Source organism: Eretmochelys imbricata, chromosome 2, assembly GCF_965152235.1.
Source record: "Eretmochelys imbricata isolate rEreImb1 chromosome 2, rEreImb1.hap1, whole genome shotgun sequence".
Classification (NCBI taxonomy): domain Eukaryota; kingdom Metazoa; phylum Chordata; order Testudines; family Cheloniidae; genus Eretmochelys; species Eretmochelys imbricata.
This window is the reverse complement of record NC_135573.1, coordinates 256,399,681-256,417,009: the sequence shown is the minus strand read 5'-3', so window position 1 is coordinate 256,417,009 and position 17,329 is coordinate 256,399,681. Positions and strand designations below refer to the sequence as shown.

The window sequence follows — 17,329 nt, the reverse complement described above, 5'->3', positions numbered from 1 at the left end:
CAGGGACAATGTCTTTGGGAAAACAGAGCTCTGCTCCCAGGGTCAGTAAGCCTGGGATGAACCACAAGCTGAGGAGTATTTTCCTTCTTACATTCCCTTATTTTGTTTTCTTGTTGCAAGCATTATCCCTTGAGAAAGAGCAAATATTTTTTCCTGTAGTCACATTCAACTATCTTACGCTACACTACAAAAATCTGCATAAATTACTGTGTGTATTTCACTAGTACACTACCCTGCAATTATTTTTAAGCTACTGGGAACCTGACTTCTAATTTTTAAAGAAATTGCTCAATGGATTTATATGCCCTTTGTGTATAGGGTGAAAAAAAATGACAACCCCAGGGTTGCATAAGTGAACCAACGAATGATCAAAACAACTTTGAAATATTTTAACTAAAGCCTTTTATTCTGTACAACTGTGAAATACAGATAATTTACCCTTTTGGCATTGCAGACGCCCTTCAATCTCTCCTGAAACTGCATTATTGGGATGGTTGGAAGAGTAACCTTGGCTGATTTCAGACAAAAAACAAACAAACAAAAAAAACCCCGAATGAACGAATGAACTGGGAGCAGTTACAATGTATACAAAGGGACAGCAAGACAACCAGAAAGAATCACTGTCTATTAGAACAAAGCATAGACCTCTGCTATTAATAAATACAATTCAGGACAATTTATTAATAAAAGTTACACAGTTCTGCTAAACCATTTAATTCACAAATATCACTAAAAATGTGCAATATAGCACAATTGTGTCAAATGGAGTATGCACAGAAATGGGGCTTCCTTTCAAGGAAGGGAAAAAGACATGCTAGCTTAATTCTTAACCATACCCTCTTGTTTAAGTGGTGACTTTGTCCAGGACATAATGCATTTGGATATTTTTCTAACATATGCCAGTGGGAAAAATTTTTTTTTTTGTAGTTTGATCACTATAAAATCCCAGTAATGTATCTGGGACTTTCTGTAGGCCCCAGCCTAAATCCTGATAGCAAAACACAGGAAGGGCAAGAGCACACTTCTCCTGAAGAAACCTGAATAAATATACTGCCCTTTGAAGGCACTTGTGCTTCTGTTTCAGACAAGAGTCATATTGTACACAATTTTGTGGTGAGGATTTTTAATTTGTTTTGGCTACAAATAGTCTTTTGGGACAGTCCCAAATTTTCTTGTCAAAAGCTGAAATGCTTTCCCCTCCCCAGTAAGTTAAACTTTATACAAGGCTACTATGAATATATGAAAGCCTTAGATTTTTAGAAAGAACAGGAAAAGAAGATGTGTACAGCTATAACAAAATCTGCATATAAAACTTGGGAAAAAAAGAATACAAATGCTTTTATATCATGGATATGAAATTTGCTACTGACATCAACAAATAAAATTTAAATTTTCAGAATGGTCTTAAATTTTTTAACAAAATGCCACAGAAGTATAGAGCACAGTTTCTTGGAATTCCAACTAGCGTGTCTTTAAAACAAGGACACATTGCAGGAAGAATTATATTTTTTTTTAAAAAAATCTATTAAATTTTGCAAAACATGTTTATTCTATTATGATGCACAGCATCACTGGACTGACCCTGCTATAATACTTCTCTAGTGTTCTCAATCTGAATGGCAATAGCTCTCTATAAGAACGTTTGAACTGCAGTATTAAAACAATTCTTATTATGTTAACCTTTGACTTACAATTAAATGGGCTACTACTTTCAAGTGTGCAATAGCATTCGGTGTTTTTTGAGATTTCTCTAAGTGGTAAAAATTATTTTTATGAATAACCTGTGAAAAATCATTGTAGGTAATGTATGAATGGAATGTATTCAAAAAATACAGTGCATGCATTATGAACATAGTGACTAATATGGCCAAAACAGTGTTTCATATCAAGCCCGAGCAGATGAAAATTTAATGCTCTGGAAAAAACAAAACCAGAAGGAAGCAAAAGTCTGCACTGGATTATCATCTGTTCTCTGTATACCTCACATAACATGAACCACTAGGGATTTCTCATTTCACTTGCTGTGCCTTAGCTAGGACAGACTTTAGTTTAAGTCATATAGATTTTTTTTCTCTATATTACAGATCTATTAGTCACTTCAATTATTAAATGTATACTCTCTGGTCCATACTGAGTCATTAGAAGTCTCATCTACCTTAGGGTTCAGTGGGCTTCTATAGTACTACTCTTGGAACCAGTACAGTAAGGTCAAGTAAATGAACAACCATTTGAGTCCATCATTCCTTTCACGTTGATTTCTGTCGGTAGTGAAGTGTCAGATCACCACCACTCTTCCATATGAAGTGCTTAACAGTTCGAAGGTCCATATTTGGATCCAAAACCTGCAGTGTAAGAGGATTTATATTTTATTGCAGAAGACCGGTAGATATGTTAAATCTTTGGATGCTGGAAGTTTTGATTTTCAGACAAGCATATTCTAGGCTGACAGTGGTACACCATACTAATAAGGACTGGTACCCAGGGGCTAACATACATTAGAGAGCACCTACAGCAGCATATATAGGCTTGGAATGATTATTAGTAAATGTCAGTAAACATCAAAATGTATAGATAGGCAAATAAGAAAAATGCCGCTTGAGTCCCACCTTACTGTCTATAAAGTGTACTGTAATACTGGTATTAGTGGAGTTGGAGAAGGGGTGCCATTTAAGTGGCTTTAACTTACTGAATCTGAACATCTACTGTCTTTCCCCCCATAATTGAGACTATTACACTCCTTTCATTTGTGATCCAAGGAAGTTTGAAACCTACTTCCAAAGTAGCAGTGCCTCTTGCTGTGCTATTGCACATATTGCCACTAAACAATTTTACTACTAAACCTAGCAGGCAATATACAAATATGCTCTGAAGTTAGACAGATTTTGAACAGGACCAGACATGTAACAATATTCTAAACCCCACAGTTTATTTGCTTAAGTTAATCTTAATGATGTTATACAGAAGTGTGATTACAATTTATTGCAGATTGATATAAAATTCTAGGAGGCATACAATAGATGAAAATGGGAAATGATTTTTAAAACTAATTTGTTCCTAGTCTGGTTTTACAGCTTTCTAAATAATTTTGTCTGGAAGAGAGGTATATTCTACTCAACACTGTAAATACTGGTATCGAACAAGCATGAGTAGCTTAAGGCCCTCCTCAATGGAGCTCTTCTTTAAAGCCTGTGATCTTCGAGAATAACAAAGTACTGTCATCTGTGTTTACTGCTCATATCAGTATAGCTAGTATATGATTAATAAGATTACTATCATGAGCAAGAGTTTGGAGTATTAGGCCCCAAAAGAGAATACAGTTCAACAACCAAAATTCTGCGATCTAGACATTTGGTAATGCAATATATCCACCCACGCTTTATATGCAAAAAGCAAAATAGTACTACTATCCGTTAACATTGAGTTCATAACATACAATTTAGTTTCAAAGGCATCTGTTTTAAAATAGTTTACCTGTAGCACATTTTAAGAACAGTACCTGGAGGTTCACAAATGATTTACTATTGATCATCATATTTTTGAAAGAAGGCCTAAATGAGTGCTTATGTCAACTTACCTGGTCCTGGCACAAGAGTTCAATCTTTTCTTCTGCTAACACAGCAATGTCCTCCTCTTTCTCTTGTTCTCCAGCTTTTTCATTATTGGAGGAGCTAGTTGTCTGAGATTCATTATCCAGGTTTATGATTTTCTCATAAACATGTTCCATCACTTTTCTGACCTGCAGCATGTCACTAGCTGACAATCGGTCTCTGTACAAGTTAATTAAAAGTTGTGAAACACCAGATTTAGCCTTTCAAACACTTATCTTCACAGTATCATGTGCAATAAGGTTTGCTATAGCAGTTATTTGTTTGTAATATAAAATAAGATCTTTATAATAATGCCTTTATATAAATCAATGGTGAAGACTCATCTGGAATACTGTGTGCAGTACCAGGCACCTTATCTGAAAAGGATACTGCAGAACTAGAGGGTGCTCAGAGAAGAGCAACAAGAAAGATCAAGATCTTGCATGGCAAAACTCAGATGAAGAGAGACTGAAAAGACTTGGAATGTTTTCCTTAGAAAGGAGATGAAGCTAGGGAGATGATAATAAGTATAATAAATAATGACTTGTAAACAGAAAGGAGGTCAGGAACTTCTGTTTTCCCTATCTTATAACACAAGAGACATTCAAAAAAGTTAAAAAGGTAGGAAATTCAAACGGATAAAAGGAAATACTTTTTTGGGCAACATGTAATTAAACTGTGGAACTCATGCCACAGGAAGTTGTTGAGGCCAAGAACGTATCCAGATTCAAAGAGGGACTGGATGTTTATATGAATATCAAGAATACACACAGTTGTCATAATTAAAAGACAGCAAACATTTTAAAAATTCATGCTTCAGGGCTCAAGCCAATCTCTAATGATTAGAAACCAGGATGGGATCTAATGTAAGGGACAGGTTCTCCCAAGCCTGCCTACTTTGGTGTTTCTTACACCTTTCTCTGACTGAAGCATCTGTTTGAGATAGGATACAGGATCAGATAAGACATTAGGTTTGATCCAGCCAAAAATGTTATGGTACCAACTCAAACCTCATTATTAATACTAAGGTAAGACCTTCTAAAGTACAATTAATTTAAGCCGCTGCCATTTACAACTACAGTATCTCCCAGATCTTTAAAATATTTTTATATCAACCAGTGTAGCAGGATGTTGTCCTGTAACACTAAATACCTTCTCTCCCAAGAATTGAGATAGCATGTCCAATGTTGTTCTCTGGATTAACCAAGAGTACAGTTATTCTCTTTGGCATACCCTTTTACGAGTCTGCTAATATCAGTATCTCTGAAATATTAAGAGTCAAAAATATATACGTACTTTTTTAAAGTTTTTGCCCCTGAAGACGAATGAGGTTGAAGGTAGAAAGGAATCTTATTGAATTTGGGCATATTTTTCTAAAAGGAAACAAAGTGTTACATTTAGTACCAATTGGCATCACACAAATTATATTCACTTCATTATTTCAAACTGGAAAGTGTGTTCACCTAATATGTATATTATATCAAATAAAAATGAGATTTTCTCTAGCACAATGATTGAGGACTAGTTTTCTTTGAGTTGCTTAAGCTTCTGGAGAGCTCAGATCTATCTCATGCAAGTCCTTTGTTTGCCTAGCTTTTATAGAAGTTGGAGCTCATTTCAGCGGAAGCAGGTGAGTGTAAAAAGTGTACAGCACTTCGATATGATAAAAAGTCAAAACACTGAATATTTTGTTTAAAAAATTACTGCAAGTTTTAAAGAAGAAAGACTTTGAGTATCTGGAATACAGCATCAGAAATCAGGTTTCTTAGGAGGTGATTTGTTAAGGAATGGAATCAAATTCGAGACACATGTGAAGAACACTTCACCCCAACCAGGCAATGAGGGATATTTAGTATGGTTCTAACTCAAAAATGTACCTTATCTTCTCTTGGACTCCCCCAAATTCATCATATTTCAGTATGCCAGCAAGCAACACTACAGTAGACATTATGTTGGTCATTTCCCCGTCAACCAGGAGACCCCAATGAAGCTGGCTTGTTTGAAAGGAAGCCAAAGTGGTGTTTAAAATAAAGGTCTTCACAGGCCTAATTTTAAAACCTGACCCAGACCCAAACTGACAATGCCGAATCATTTTCAAAACTGATGCAACCTGAACCCAACACTCCCCCCCCAAACCTGTCAGCACCGTCACCACCACCTGGAGGCTGTGATTTGTCAGCATGCTTACTTCACTGCACAGTAGCGGCAGCCAGCAGGAGTGGTGCACACAACTGATGCCATGCGAAGCCCCCAGGCAGAAAGCAGCTGGAGTCAGAACACAGACATGGGAAGTGGCAAGCCCCCACTAGGCCAATCCCCATGTGACAATGCTGACATGGGTTTGGGTTGGTTCTGAAAAATGACAAATTGACACTCCTGGGTTGGGTTTGAGTCAAGGTCAGGCTTTAAAATTAGGTTGAAGGAGACCTCTATCTCATACAACACCCTGGTTCCTATTGGTTTATGGAACATAAGCACAGTGCATGCTGGGAAGTAGGGATTTACAATGGGCAGGTTCCAGTGACCTGTAGGCAGGCTGAATTTCAATGGGTTTATGAGAAGAGTGTTTTGAGCTAGTAATGCCTTGAATATTCCTTTAGGTCTGATTACTGAAGATATTCAGTATACGTTACTTGAGATGCTGGAGTCTAGTTAAGTTCCTTTAAAAGAAGGAACAGTTCACCTTTAAAAGAAGGGCAAAGTCTATACCTAATGACACTTACATCCACAGTGATGTCAATTACCCATTGTGGCACAGTTTCATTAAGCAGCATAGATTCAGTTTCACCACCTGAATCCCGACATAATAACCTAAAATATATAGAAATGAGTTTCATAAATAATACATTTAAGCACTGAGAAGAAAATTGCTGTACAGCACATAAACTACAGAACTTAAATGCAAAGATTAAAAAAAGTGTGCATAGTGATAGGCAAAACCAGAAATTATTAAAATAATAAATCTGTTAATCAGATGAAAGAATAATAATTCCATAACCACGAGTTAAGCAAGATTAGTGTTTTAGGAATTCTGTTTAAATGAACTTTAAATTCAAAATAAATTGTTTTAAAAAACCCAAACAAACAAAGCATATACATTCTAGCAATTGTGGGCTCCAATCCTTTAAGTTTGATATGTGAGGGTGTACCCTTGCCCTTGTGTAGAGTCTCACTGATTGAATGGAACTTTCTGTAGACATAAGCATCTGCCAATGCAGATCTAACCGAAGGGCTAGAATCCTCAGTTACAATTCAAAAATATTAAGAGCTGTGGGAATGGGGTTCATTTTAAATTGAAAATGTAGCCTCATTTTACTTGAATGACCCGTGATCTGAAAGTTACACTGCTCCCAGGCTTGGGATGTGCTATATTCAGTTCTGGAAAACTAAGAAACCTTGACTGAAAAACCAGTCAATTTAAGAATGGATATATTCAGTTACCAGGGATAAACGTGAATGCTTTATGACATTCAAAAACCTGGCATCCCAGGGATATTCATCATGATATATTCAGTGGTGAACTGGAGCCGGTTCGCACAAACCGGTTGTTAAATTTTGAAGCTAGTTTAGAACCAGCTGTTAAAGGGGTGGGGAAGCTCAGGCGGGACGGACAGGATGTGGCCCGTGGGACTGTCCTGTCAGTCCCGCCTGAGCTCTCAGCTAGGGAGGCTCCCATGTGAATTTTTACTGACCCGGTGGCACTCTGACCCTTCGGCAGCAGGCCCTTCACTTGGGGCGGGTCTTCGGCGGCGGGTCCTTCACTCACTCCGGGTCTTCGGCGGCATTTCAGCGGCGGGTCCTTCAGTGCCGCCGAAGACCCGGAGCGAGTGAAGGAACCGGTTCTTGAGCTTCTGGCAGCTCATCACTGGATATATTAGCTGATAAAGTCATGCTGGAATCAAAGTAGTGTAAAAGGCAAGATGGGTGGTAATCAGAGTGGCATGATAAGATCTCATACTACTTGACTGGTCAGATCTGAAAGCACTCTGATAGGCCAGCAAATATACTTTTAGGAGAAGTTCCCCATACCAGTGGATCAGAAAAAAAAAGTCTAATGCCTGAAGACTATCACTGCAGCACCATAATAAAAGACAATAATTATACATTAAGCTCTGCTCGAACTTAAAGTGGTACATTAAATAGTCTTAGAAGGAAAATGGATCAGCTTTAGGTTGTTGTTGATTAGTCTATGGAAGGATGGTGTACAGGAAGTGCTCTCAGAGCTATAAATCAACAAGTCCTTGTAAGAGTTACTGTACAATTCATGCACCATGTCTTGATTTGGAATCTAGATGTTCCTAGTCTGACTATGGAATGACATTACCAGCCACAGACCAATTTTGTATGGTCAAGCTTCTATTTCCTGGACATTGATTAATATCTGAAATTGTTCAAGAGCCAAAAAGAAAATAATTCTATTGCTTTAGCCACACTGCATTCTCTGAATTTCTGTACCTGAACAAAGTGCGTCCTCCAGCTTCACCAAAGATAACTGGTGTATGCGGTGGTACCTGAAAGTATCCATTTCCTTTCTGTACTCTGTTCTCCTGCTCACCATTCACTATAGAAAAATATACATCAAGACTATATACCTAGTTTTAGAGCCAAGTATACAGACTAACACAAGTTATTGTCTCTTTCCAATACGGTGGTGAATTAAAAAAAGAAAATAAACAAAACAGATGCAAAGATGAAGACATGTTGATTTCTCATAAACCAGAATTTCCAACACTTAAATATTTCATGAGAAATACCAAAGAATTAACACATTATAACTTTGTAGGAGGCAGATCTCAATGTCTGATGTACATGAGAATAGGGGCCATGAGTGGAACACTGATTTACTATCAGTTTTCCCCAGTTTCTGAGCAATACAGAGATGTAAGTATCTGGGGAATTGAATGACCCTTACTTTAGAGGTGAACAAGAAAAAGGATAATTCTGCAAAGGCAATTATTTCACATTCAAAAGTAACATCTTAACAAGCATCTTCTTTGCTTTCCCACCTAACTACCAACTCTGAAACAGAGGACCAGGAGAACTTGACAGAGACATCTTGATTTCACTGCACTGTACATTCCATTAACTATTGATCAGGTTCATGTCTATGGACTATACAACTAGAAGTGACTGATGACATTTCAAATGCAGAGGGTCAGATTAAAAAAGCAGTGATTCACTTGTTACAGACTGACTACAGCTTTCAAAATGAAACGATTTGATAAATAGTAATTATTTTGCAGTGCAATGTAAAGTTCTCTGAAAAATATGGGAAAAACTGTTTGGTTGCAATGCCTTTCAGTCAGAAAAGAACCCAGACTTACTATGTGGCACCTGAAATCCACCAATTACCAAATTTTAATGTTCTGTCGAATGCTACAACATACCAGATAACTGAATATGGGTTCCTGTGGGTGATAGGAGTTCCAAAAAGATTGCTTAGCTCATTTATGAGCAGAGCATAAAATAAATGGAGGCTCAGAATTCATAGCCAAGAGTACAGTCTAGAGATAAGACTATTGTATATTCCCATGCCCGGAGCTCATCAGAAACAAAATAAAATCATTCTGGAAATTAGAAGGGAGAAATTTTGGGGTTTTAGAAATTTCTTTAAAATAAATATTTTGGTGTTACCCTCCTGAATTTTTGATTTTTTAAAAATCAAACTCTCCTTTTTGGAGGCAGTGGAAATTTCAGCTTAAAAAAAAAAATCCCACTGGACGTAAGGTAGGGGAATGGTGCTATCTCAGCATGTATCAGGACCCTGTTCTCAAATGCTACAAAAACATAACATAGATGCCAACAGACATCCCTTTTTGTTAATAAGCAGATTTCAAATCTGTGTCGTCCAACTTATTTTCCATAATGGTGACTCCAGAGAAACTATGAACACTTTTCTCCTCGAGTTTTTTTTCCAAGACTACAAAATTAATGAAGTATTTTATTACTAAAATAGTTAGTATTCAGCTTGCCTAGTCACAATCTTTGTATGGTCCCTTAGCTCTCTATTAACAATATCACTGATCCAAGAGACCCCTGGTGCACTTTTTATTTCCCAAGCCACTATTAAGTATTTGCTTTGTATTGTTAAATTTTAATATTTTAAAAGCAAATTTAGAATCTGGTTTTACAATCCTTATTTACCTGACCAGTTCTACTAAAGTACAGTACTATTCACGAGTCTATAGGAGGAATCAGGTCTCTAATGACTTGGAAAGTTGGTAAATTGCCACTCCTTATTCTTCCCACCCCAAGACTAAAGGCTTGTCTACACTACCGCTTAAATCGATGGAAGTTATGTCGCTCAGGGGTGTGAAAAAACACCTCCCTGAGCAATGTAACTTACGTTGACTTAACACAATGTCTACACTGCGCTATCTTGGCAGGACAGCATGCTCCCATTGACGTAGCATGTCTTCACCAGATGCGCTAAATTGACGCGGCTGCATCAATCGCAGCGGCGCCAATTTAGCATGGTAGTGAAGACAAGCCCTTAAGCCTTCTAAATGCACAGCACAGGAAGTAACAATGCAAGAGCCTCCAAAATAGCCTAACAGAGTGCCTCAACCCCATTCTGAGACCACACTGAGTGAAAACGTAGTTAAACCCACATAATCCATAGGAACGTAGGACTGGAAGGGACCTCCTAGGTCACCGAGTCCAGTCACTTGCTATTGAAAGGTATTCCATCATATTAATCCCATTCATAATTTTATCAAATTGCATTTTAAACCTAGTTAGTTTGCCCCCAACTACTCCTATTGGAAGGCTGTTCCAGAATTTCACTCCTCCAATGGTTAGAAAACTTTTTCCAATTTCCACACTAAATTTATTCCAACACATGACAAGGATTTCAGCTGAAGGCCAATCTGATAAAAAAGCCAAGAGATTACCAAAACTAATAGTTTTGTAAGGTAAACATCTGCAAGACATCTGAATTTAAACCACCTCATTTTATGAAGACCATTAAATACCCAATGGACACCAAAAACTTTTGAATTGCTTTGGCCCTGATTGGATGTGAACTTGTGTCCCAGTGAAAGGTTCTACCAATCATCTTCCAAACCTTTGAGCTATAGTTTCTCTTATTTTCTGCCAAATCCACCCACCTATCTTGTGTGCCATTTACAGAACCCTACTGTTAACCTCACCTTTCCTTTGTGGATTACTTCAGAAGATAGCCTCTTGGGTCAGTACACAATTCTGTTTTCAACACCCATTCAGTGTAACACATTCCAACAAATATAACTGCTATTTATTAGTGTATACTTCCCAGTAATAATTACAAGCAAATTAGGCAATGTGCCCTGGACACTTACCCAGAAAAGCATAACTGAATTACTCCCATTCCTCTGCCCTATCTAGAATTTAAGGAATTTATTCTCTCCCTTAAAAACCTAGCCTCTTAATTTTACCAGAAATTTTTTTCATTGCGAACTAATAGCATTTCTGTAAATTCACCCTCAATGCAGAATTAGCTTTTCAATTGTTTCCTCTTTATTGTGGAGTTCCAAAGGCTTTTAAACAGCACTATCGTCAGTGGAGGAGTGCTACGTGAAACATTACAAAGCAATGTTATATTAAAAGCTATTGTACATGTAGAGACAACTCTAAAAACCTCACATAAAACAAACAAGCTATGAATGCTAGAGACAAAAAGATTTAAAGATTCTTATATTGTACAGGTGAACACTAACCATGATTTATTTCATTTTCCTCTTCATCCATTGGATTGATGTGTGTTCTAGGCCAATACTCTAGAAGAGCTTGTAATAGAAGCCCTCCGAGATTCACTATAAGACATGATTAAAAACATAGAATATAATTATGTAAAAATCACTGACCCATATAGCCAGTTTAGAAAAAGAAGACAACTCTCCATGTTTTTAATTCACAACTGGTTAATATAAGCTAATTGTTTGTATTTCGTATCAAAGCTTAAGAAGTTAATACAAGAGAAACTGAACATTTAAAGAAATGTTAGGTCCCAATCCTGCAATGAACTCCTTGCTGGCACTGAGGTCTACTGATGTGGAGTTCATCTCAGGGTCAGGGGCTTAGGCCCAGATCCACAAATGGACTTAGGTGTCTAACTCCCACTGTAGGCACCACTGAGATCCTCAAAACTCTGGCTACTAACCCTGAAGGTGCCTAAAATCCTTTGGCACCTAAATTTCCAATAAAGTCCTTATGACACCTAAGTTTCTGCTTCTAGGTACGTGCACTGCTGCCTCACTCTAAGAGCTTGATTACCTATCTCATGCCTAAGCCCCAGAAGGATCTTTGAACCATGTGAAACTAGGCATTCCTTTGCCTATCTCGCTGGCTGGGCCCAAGCTGGTGGGCATGCTCTGAGCACATTTAATTCCAAACAAAACTGTGAGAGTGAAAGGAGGAAGAGGCAGTTGTAGCAACTTCCCTAACCTTTAGTCCAGTGGTTAGGACAGTGTTTCCCAAATAGTTGGTCCCAATCCACCTGTGTGTTGTGGGAAAGTTTTAGATGGTTGCCATGTTCAAGGCCAGATGAACTCATCACGTGACCCTGAACTAGGCAAACATATATTTCACCTGGCCTGGATGGAAAGCCTCAGGTGGGTGTGGAGGGGAGAAGAGGAAGGGTTTGGTGAGCAAGCCTGTCTCGCACTCATCCCACAGTGGGGCTAGTCCCAGTTCCCCACTCTGGTCGTTGTAACCTGGCACACGAGGCTGCAGCACCACTCAGATTTGGTCTGGCTAGCCCTCCCTCATGAAAGAGAGGCAGCCGGGCCAAACTTGAGTGGTGCTGAGACCTTGCGCATGAGGTAGCACAGAGCAGGAGGGCTTGCCCTCCAACCCCACCCATCTAGACCTCCCCTCTACACTGGGCCAGGATTAGGGTTGTGGTAACAGGACAGAGGGTTCATATACGTAAATGATGGATTACAAAATAAAGACAATGCTGTTGGTGGGTTGCCTTTGTAAAACATTTGGGAACCAGCAGGCTAAGGCACTCACATGAGACAGGATTTGAGCAGGGTTCTCACACTACTTCTTCTCAAGGCACAGGGGGGAATTGAACCGAGGTCCCCCATTTCCTGGGTGATTTCACTAACCACTGGGCTAAAGGTTACAAGGGAGACTGCCACATCCTGCAACCTCTCCATTCACCCCCTCGGGCTTTTGCTTGGACTTAGGTGTGTGCTGCCTTTCTTCTTGCAAGAAACAGCATAGGTGCCCGACTCCAAGAAAGGATTCCTAGCTATAGATCCTAAGTGGAAACAGGCACCTAATTCCCTGTGAGAGACAGGGTTTAGGACACACCCTTCTCCATCGCATCTGCTACTGGCTAGCTTAGGCAGTTCCTCACCTAGCACTATGGCTTTAGTGGATCCCATCCGTAGGTACCTAACTCTTCCCATGCACGAAGCAGGGAGCCCAGTGCCTAACTCTGGTTTATGGATTCCACCGGGTTGCAAAAGCACCTAGAAGTTAGGTGCTCCCATGCTCTGTGTTGCAATGCCTAAGTTGTTTTGTGGATTTGGACTTTGTCTTTAGTCTTGTAGAAAAAGCTAATTTTGCTATAATTCCAGTCAGTTTTAATTGTTTTTAACAATATTTTAAGATATGAGTTTATTACAGTATTATTCTCTAGTTCAGATCTTTCATATAATAATTCCAGTCTAGCATTTTTCATTTTGCTTTTTGAAGGAAAATGAAATGGACAAATGAAATAGACAAAGTGAACACAAGATTGCCATTATAAAGCATCTCAGTACATTTTCATTGGAGAGTCATTTGGAGGATTTAGTCTCAAGAAAAGTGGGGAAGTCCACGCAAGCACAAAACTACTATCTGCCAGAAATATACTAATATATGTAATGGGGTTTTATATTGTTTGAATGAAATGTTAATTTAAATTAAAACTCACATTTTGGATCAGATCCATCTGGACTGCTAAATCCAGCATCTTTTGCTGAGACCCAAGCTGCAAAGCAGTCACTCTCATCTAAAGTAATTGTCAACATCTGTCAAAAGAAGACCATTGGGAGGAATACAATATGAATATTGTATTAAGAACCCAGCAGGTTTCTTTTACATATACAGAAGACACACTAAGCTGCAACTACAAAATATGGTAGTGTTTGATTATACAGCGACTGTCTACAAACACTCCATTTCTCAAATTTTATTACATTAGTAATTGCAGTGTACAAGATTAGTTTAAACCAACATTATCTCCTTACAAAGAATTCTGTAATTAACTACTCTTCAAGTTATCAAGATCCAAAGAAGCATTCACGGACATGTTGGTTGAAAGATAAATTATATCAGATAATCAAAATATAGTTTATGCCACACACACATTAAATTAAATCTTAGAGTCAAAGCTTTATATGGCTCACAGAAGTTTAACTTAATAAAGTGTATATATTAATGCTTTCATGAATGGTCATATGAAATGACAAACGCCCAAATTAGGAAATAATTTAAGTTGGGTCTTACCCCAGTTTTTAAGTCTACTGAGAACCAGTTTGGCACATACACCATTTTAAATCTCTTCTTAATTTCTTCTTCAAAATCTACTTTCCCAAGGTCTTCAACTTTACATGCCTGTACACCAGAATATTAAAAAAAATACGGAAGTTTCTTAAAACTGAATATGCAGTCATATCCACTGTTAAAACCTTTAATTTGCATATCAGAAAAATTAATTTTTAACAAATGTATTCCCTCATGTGTATACCCTCTATGTAATGCAATACTCAACTTGAAGATTCACATTCTCAAATGGCTGTACAGTAAATTGTATGCTAAGCAAGCTTTTTATTTTTCTTGGTAGCTTGATGCCACTACCCTCCAAAACACTAAAACAGAGAAGTATGGAAGCACTACTTCAGAGCAACATAAACTTCTTCCCCAGTGTTGAATCTTGCCTTGCCTTGAACTGTAGTTCATTTTAAAAAAATAAACAGATGGAGTCAAAGAAAAAAGGAGCAGAATGAATATTAATACTATTCATTACAAGTTCAACATCTACTAGTTCTATAAAAATGCTACTCTGATAGTGGTACTTATTGATCTATTGACAAATTAATACAAAAATGGATTTTGAAATGCTCTTTTTATTTTTAACTTTTTTAATCTGAAAAAACTACTTACCTGTTCTTAGACTGTTGTCAGTAAAGACATCGTCCTCTCCTCCCCCCACTACTGGAGTACACATGCACGCTAAGCCTGGAACCTCTAGTAAGGACTGAGCAGTGCTATGGCTCTCAGACACTCTCTTGAGTCACGGAAAACTCTGGTATAAGTAAACATGACCCTCCCCTCCACCAAAACCGTCATTTACTCTCAGTTCCTTACACTCGCTCAGAATCGAATATAGGTTCCAGGAAGTAGGGATGGAGGGTGGAGTCACAGGTGAGTAACTCTTCTCTCTTTCCTTTAAATATGGTCAGTACAGATCCCCAGTTTTAAAGTGGACTGAATCTATATAGAAACTTCTTGGGAGCTAGTGGGTATCCCAGTCCCAGAAAGCAAGGTGCATCTAGGGCATGCCTTTGGAATGTCCCAGTAGTGAAATATGTAAAGATGCTATCAGGTGCTCAGTTCATCCTTTACACAGCACTGATCTCTGGACTTGGCCTTGAGATCAAATGCCCACCTCAGGAGAGCAGTTTTCTAAAGTTGCCCGATTAGATAGTCTCCTCATCAATTTCCTACTGCTAGTGAATCTCCCAAATTTGTACTGACAGTATTCAAAGGGAGAAAGAAAAGTGACTCACCTTTCTCTGGAATTCTTCAAGCAGAGTGTTATTACGAATACACTCTTCAACCTCCATCCCTGTTTCTTCAGTCTATAATGGATTCTAAGGCACTGTAGGGTACCATACTTTGTTATAGAACCTTGTCTGGAGCATTCCTTGTATCAAGAGAAAAGGCCAATTTCTCAAAAGCATTTAAGCGCCTTAAAAGCCCATATCCCACTGACTTTTGGAGAGACTTAGGAGCTTAAGTGCCGGTCACTTTTGTAAATAGAATTTAGGCATTTTTGAAAGCGTTACCAAAGATCCATGCAGATCCCACAATAGTCAGGATTTTTTTAGAAGATATATGCACAAATATGCAACCTGAACTGGCATTTTTTGATTTGTGCTGGTTATTGATAAGTTATGATAAGATTTTGTCATGGATATTTTTAGTAAAAGTCACAGACAGGTCACGGGCAATAAAGAAAAATTCACGGAAGCCCATGACCTGTCTGTGACTTTTACTAAAAATATCCATGACAAAATGGGGAGCTCACCTGTGGGATCCACACACCACCCAGAGTGGCTAGGCAGCTGCAGGGGCCCGCTTGGAGCTCCATGGGCCCCCAACACCTGTGGGGGCTTGGAGCTCACGGTCCCCCACTGCCTGGGAGGGCTCCCGCGGCAGCCAGCAGTCTTGGGGGGCCCCCACAGCTCCTGGCCACTGCAGGCTGAAGTCACAGAGGTCACTGGAAGTCACAGATTCTGTGACTTCCGCAACCTCTGTGATAAAATCGTAGCCTTAATGATAATGTTTTGACTGATGTCCATCCATCTGTCCCCCTCCCCGTCATGCATTCTTATTATGTTCATTGTTTTATTTTAAAGACAGAATTTTAAACACATTTATGTAAGAATGAACAGTAATGCAGCAGAAGAGACAAATATCGTCCCTTATCAATGAGAGTCTTTAAAAATACTTGCACTTATGTGTTGTGGCACAATGAGGACCTATTTTCTCCAATCATCACCTCACATGCAGACAAATAGCAAAGGAAACAGAAGACCAGAAATCCATTAATACATATCTAATCCAAAATTTTACACTTACCTTCAATACATCCCAGTATGCCACATTGTTATTTGTATCTTTGGTTAATATATGTCTCTTGTCATTAAGAATGTGGCACTGAATAATACTAGCACCCCCTAGGAGTTATAAAGAAGAAATAAAGTCAGCAATGCCATTCATTTAATTAAAACAACAACAACAACATTAGACTGCTACAAAAGTAGGAGCTATTCCTCAGCTCCAACAATTTGGCATGAAGCTATTTCAGCACATAATGAATATATGGCATATATGTATATCTACATGTGTTTCAACAATGATGTTGATATATTGTACAGTCAATTGCTTAGCCACACTTTGGGTTGTTATGAAATATACTCAACAGATAAAATAACCAATGTAGGTCAAGTTTATTGCTATACAGCAGGGGTTCTCAAGTTTCATTGCAGTGAAACTCCCTTCTGACAACAAAAACTACTACATGACCCCAGGAGGGGACACCGAAGCCTGAGCCCCACCACTCCAGGTGGAGGGGGGCCAAAGCCCAAGCCCCGCTGCCCTGGAAGGGAGGGGGGCAAAGCTGAAGTGGGGAGCCTGTAACCTGAGCCCTGCTGCCCAGGGCTGAAGCCCTTGGGCTTTGGTCCTGGCAGGTGGGGTTTGGGCTTAGGCTTTGGCTCCAGCATGTCTAACACCAGCCCTGGTGACCCTACTAAAAAATGGGGTCATGACTCACTTTGGGGTTCCAACCCATAGTTTGAGAACCACTGCTATACAGCAGTGATAATATAATACATGAAAAAGGTTCTAAACAGAGACTATAATATAGGCTTGATCCAAAGCCCCTTGAAATCAATGGAAAGGTCCACATTGACTTCAGTGGGCATTAGATCAGGTCTTATGTCATTTATAGGTTTTAACTGTGACAATGACTTTGAAATTAT

General features: G+C 38.7%; 1 protein-coding gene across 1 annotated transcript in view; it reads right to left on the bottom strand.

Moving 5' to 3' along the window:
• Positions 1–385: 385 nt before the first annotated feature.
• WDR48 (WD repeat domain 48) overlaps positions 386–17,329 on the bottom strand; it is a 52,951-nt gene continuing 36,007 nt past the window's right edge. Inside the window, exons 11-19 of the mRNA XM_077808411.1 lie at positions 16,428–16,525; positions 14,070–14,177; positions 13,495–13,591; positions 11,285–11,380; positions 8,043–8,148; positions 6,311–6,398; positions 4,884–4,960; positions 3,575–3,767; positions 386–2,342 (exon numbers count right to left, since the gene is read on the bottom strand). Of these exons, the coding sequence (XP_077664537.1) occupies positions 2,247–2,342; positions 3,575–3,767; positions 4,884–4,960; positions 6,311–6,398; positions 8,043–8,148; positions 11,285–11,380; positions 13,495–13,591; positions 14,070–14,177; positions 16,428–16,525 (959 nt within the window). The 3' untranslated portion in view covers positions 386–2,246. The remainder of the gene's footprint in view (positions 2,343–3,574; positions 3,768–4,883; positions 4,961–6,310; positions 6,399–8,042; positions 8,149–11,284; positions 11,381–13,494; positions 13,592–14,069; positions 14,178–16,427; positions 16,526–17,329) is intronic.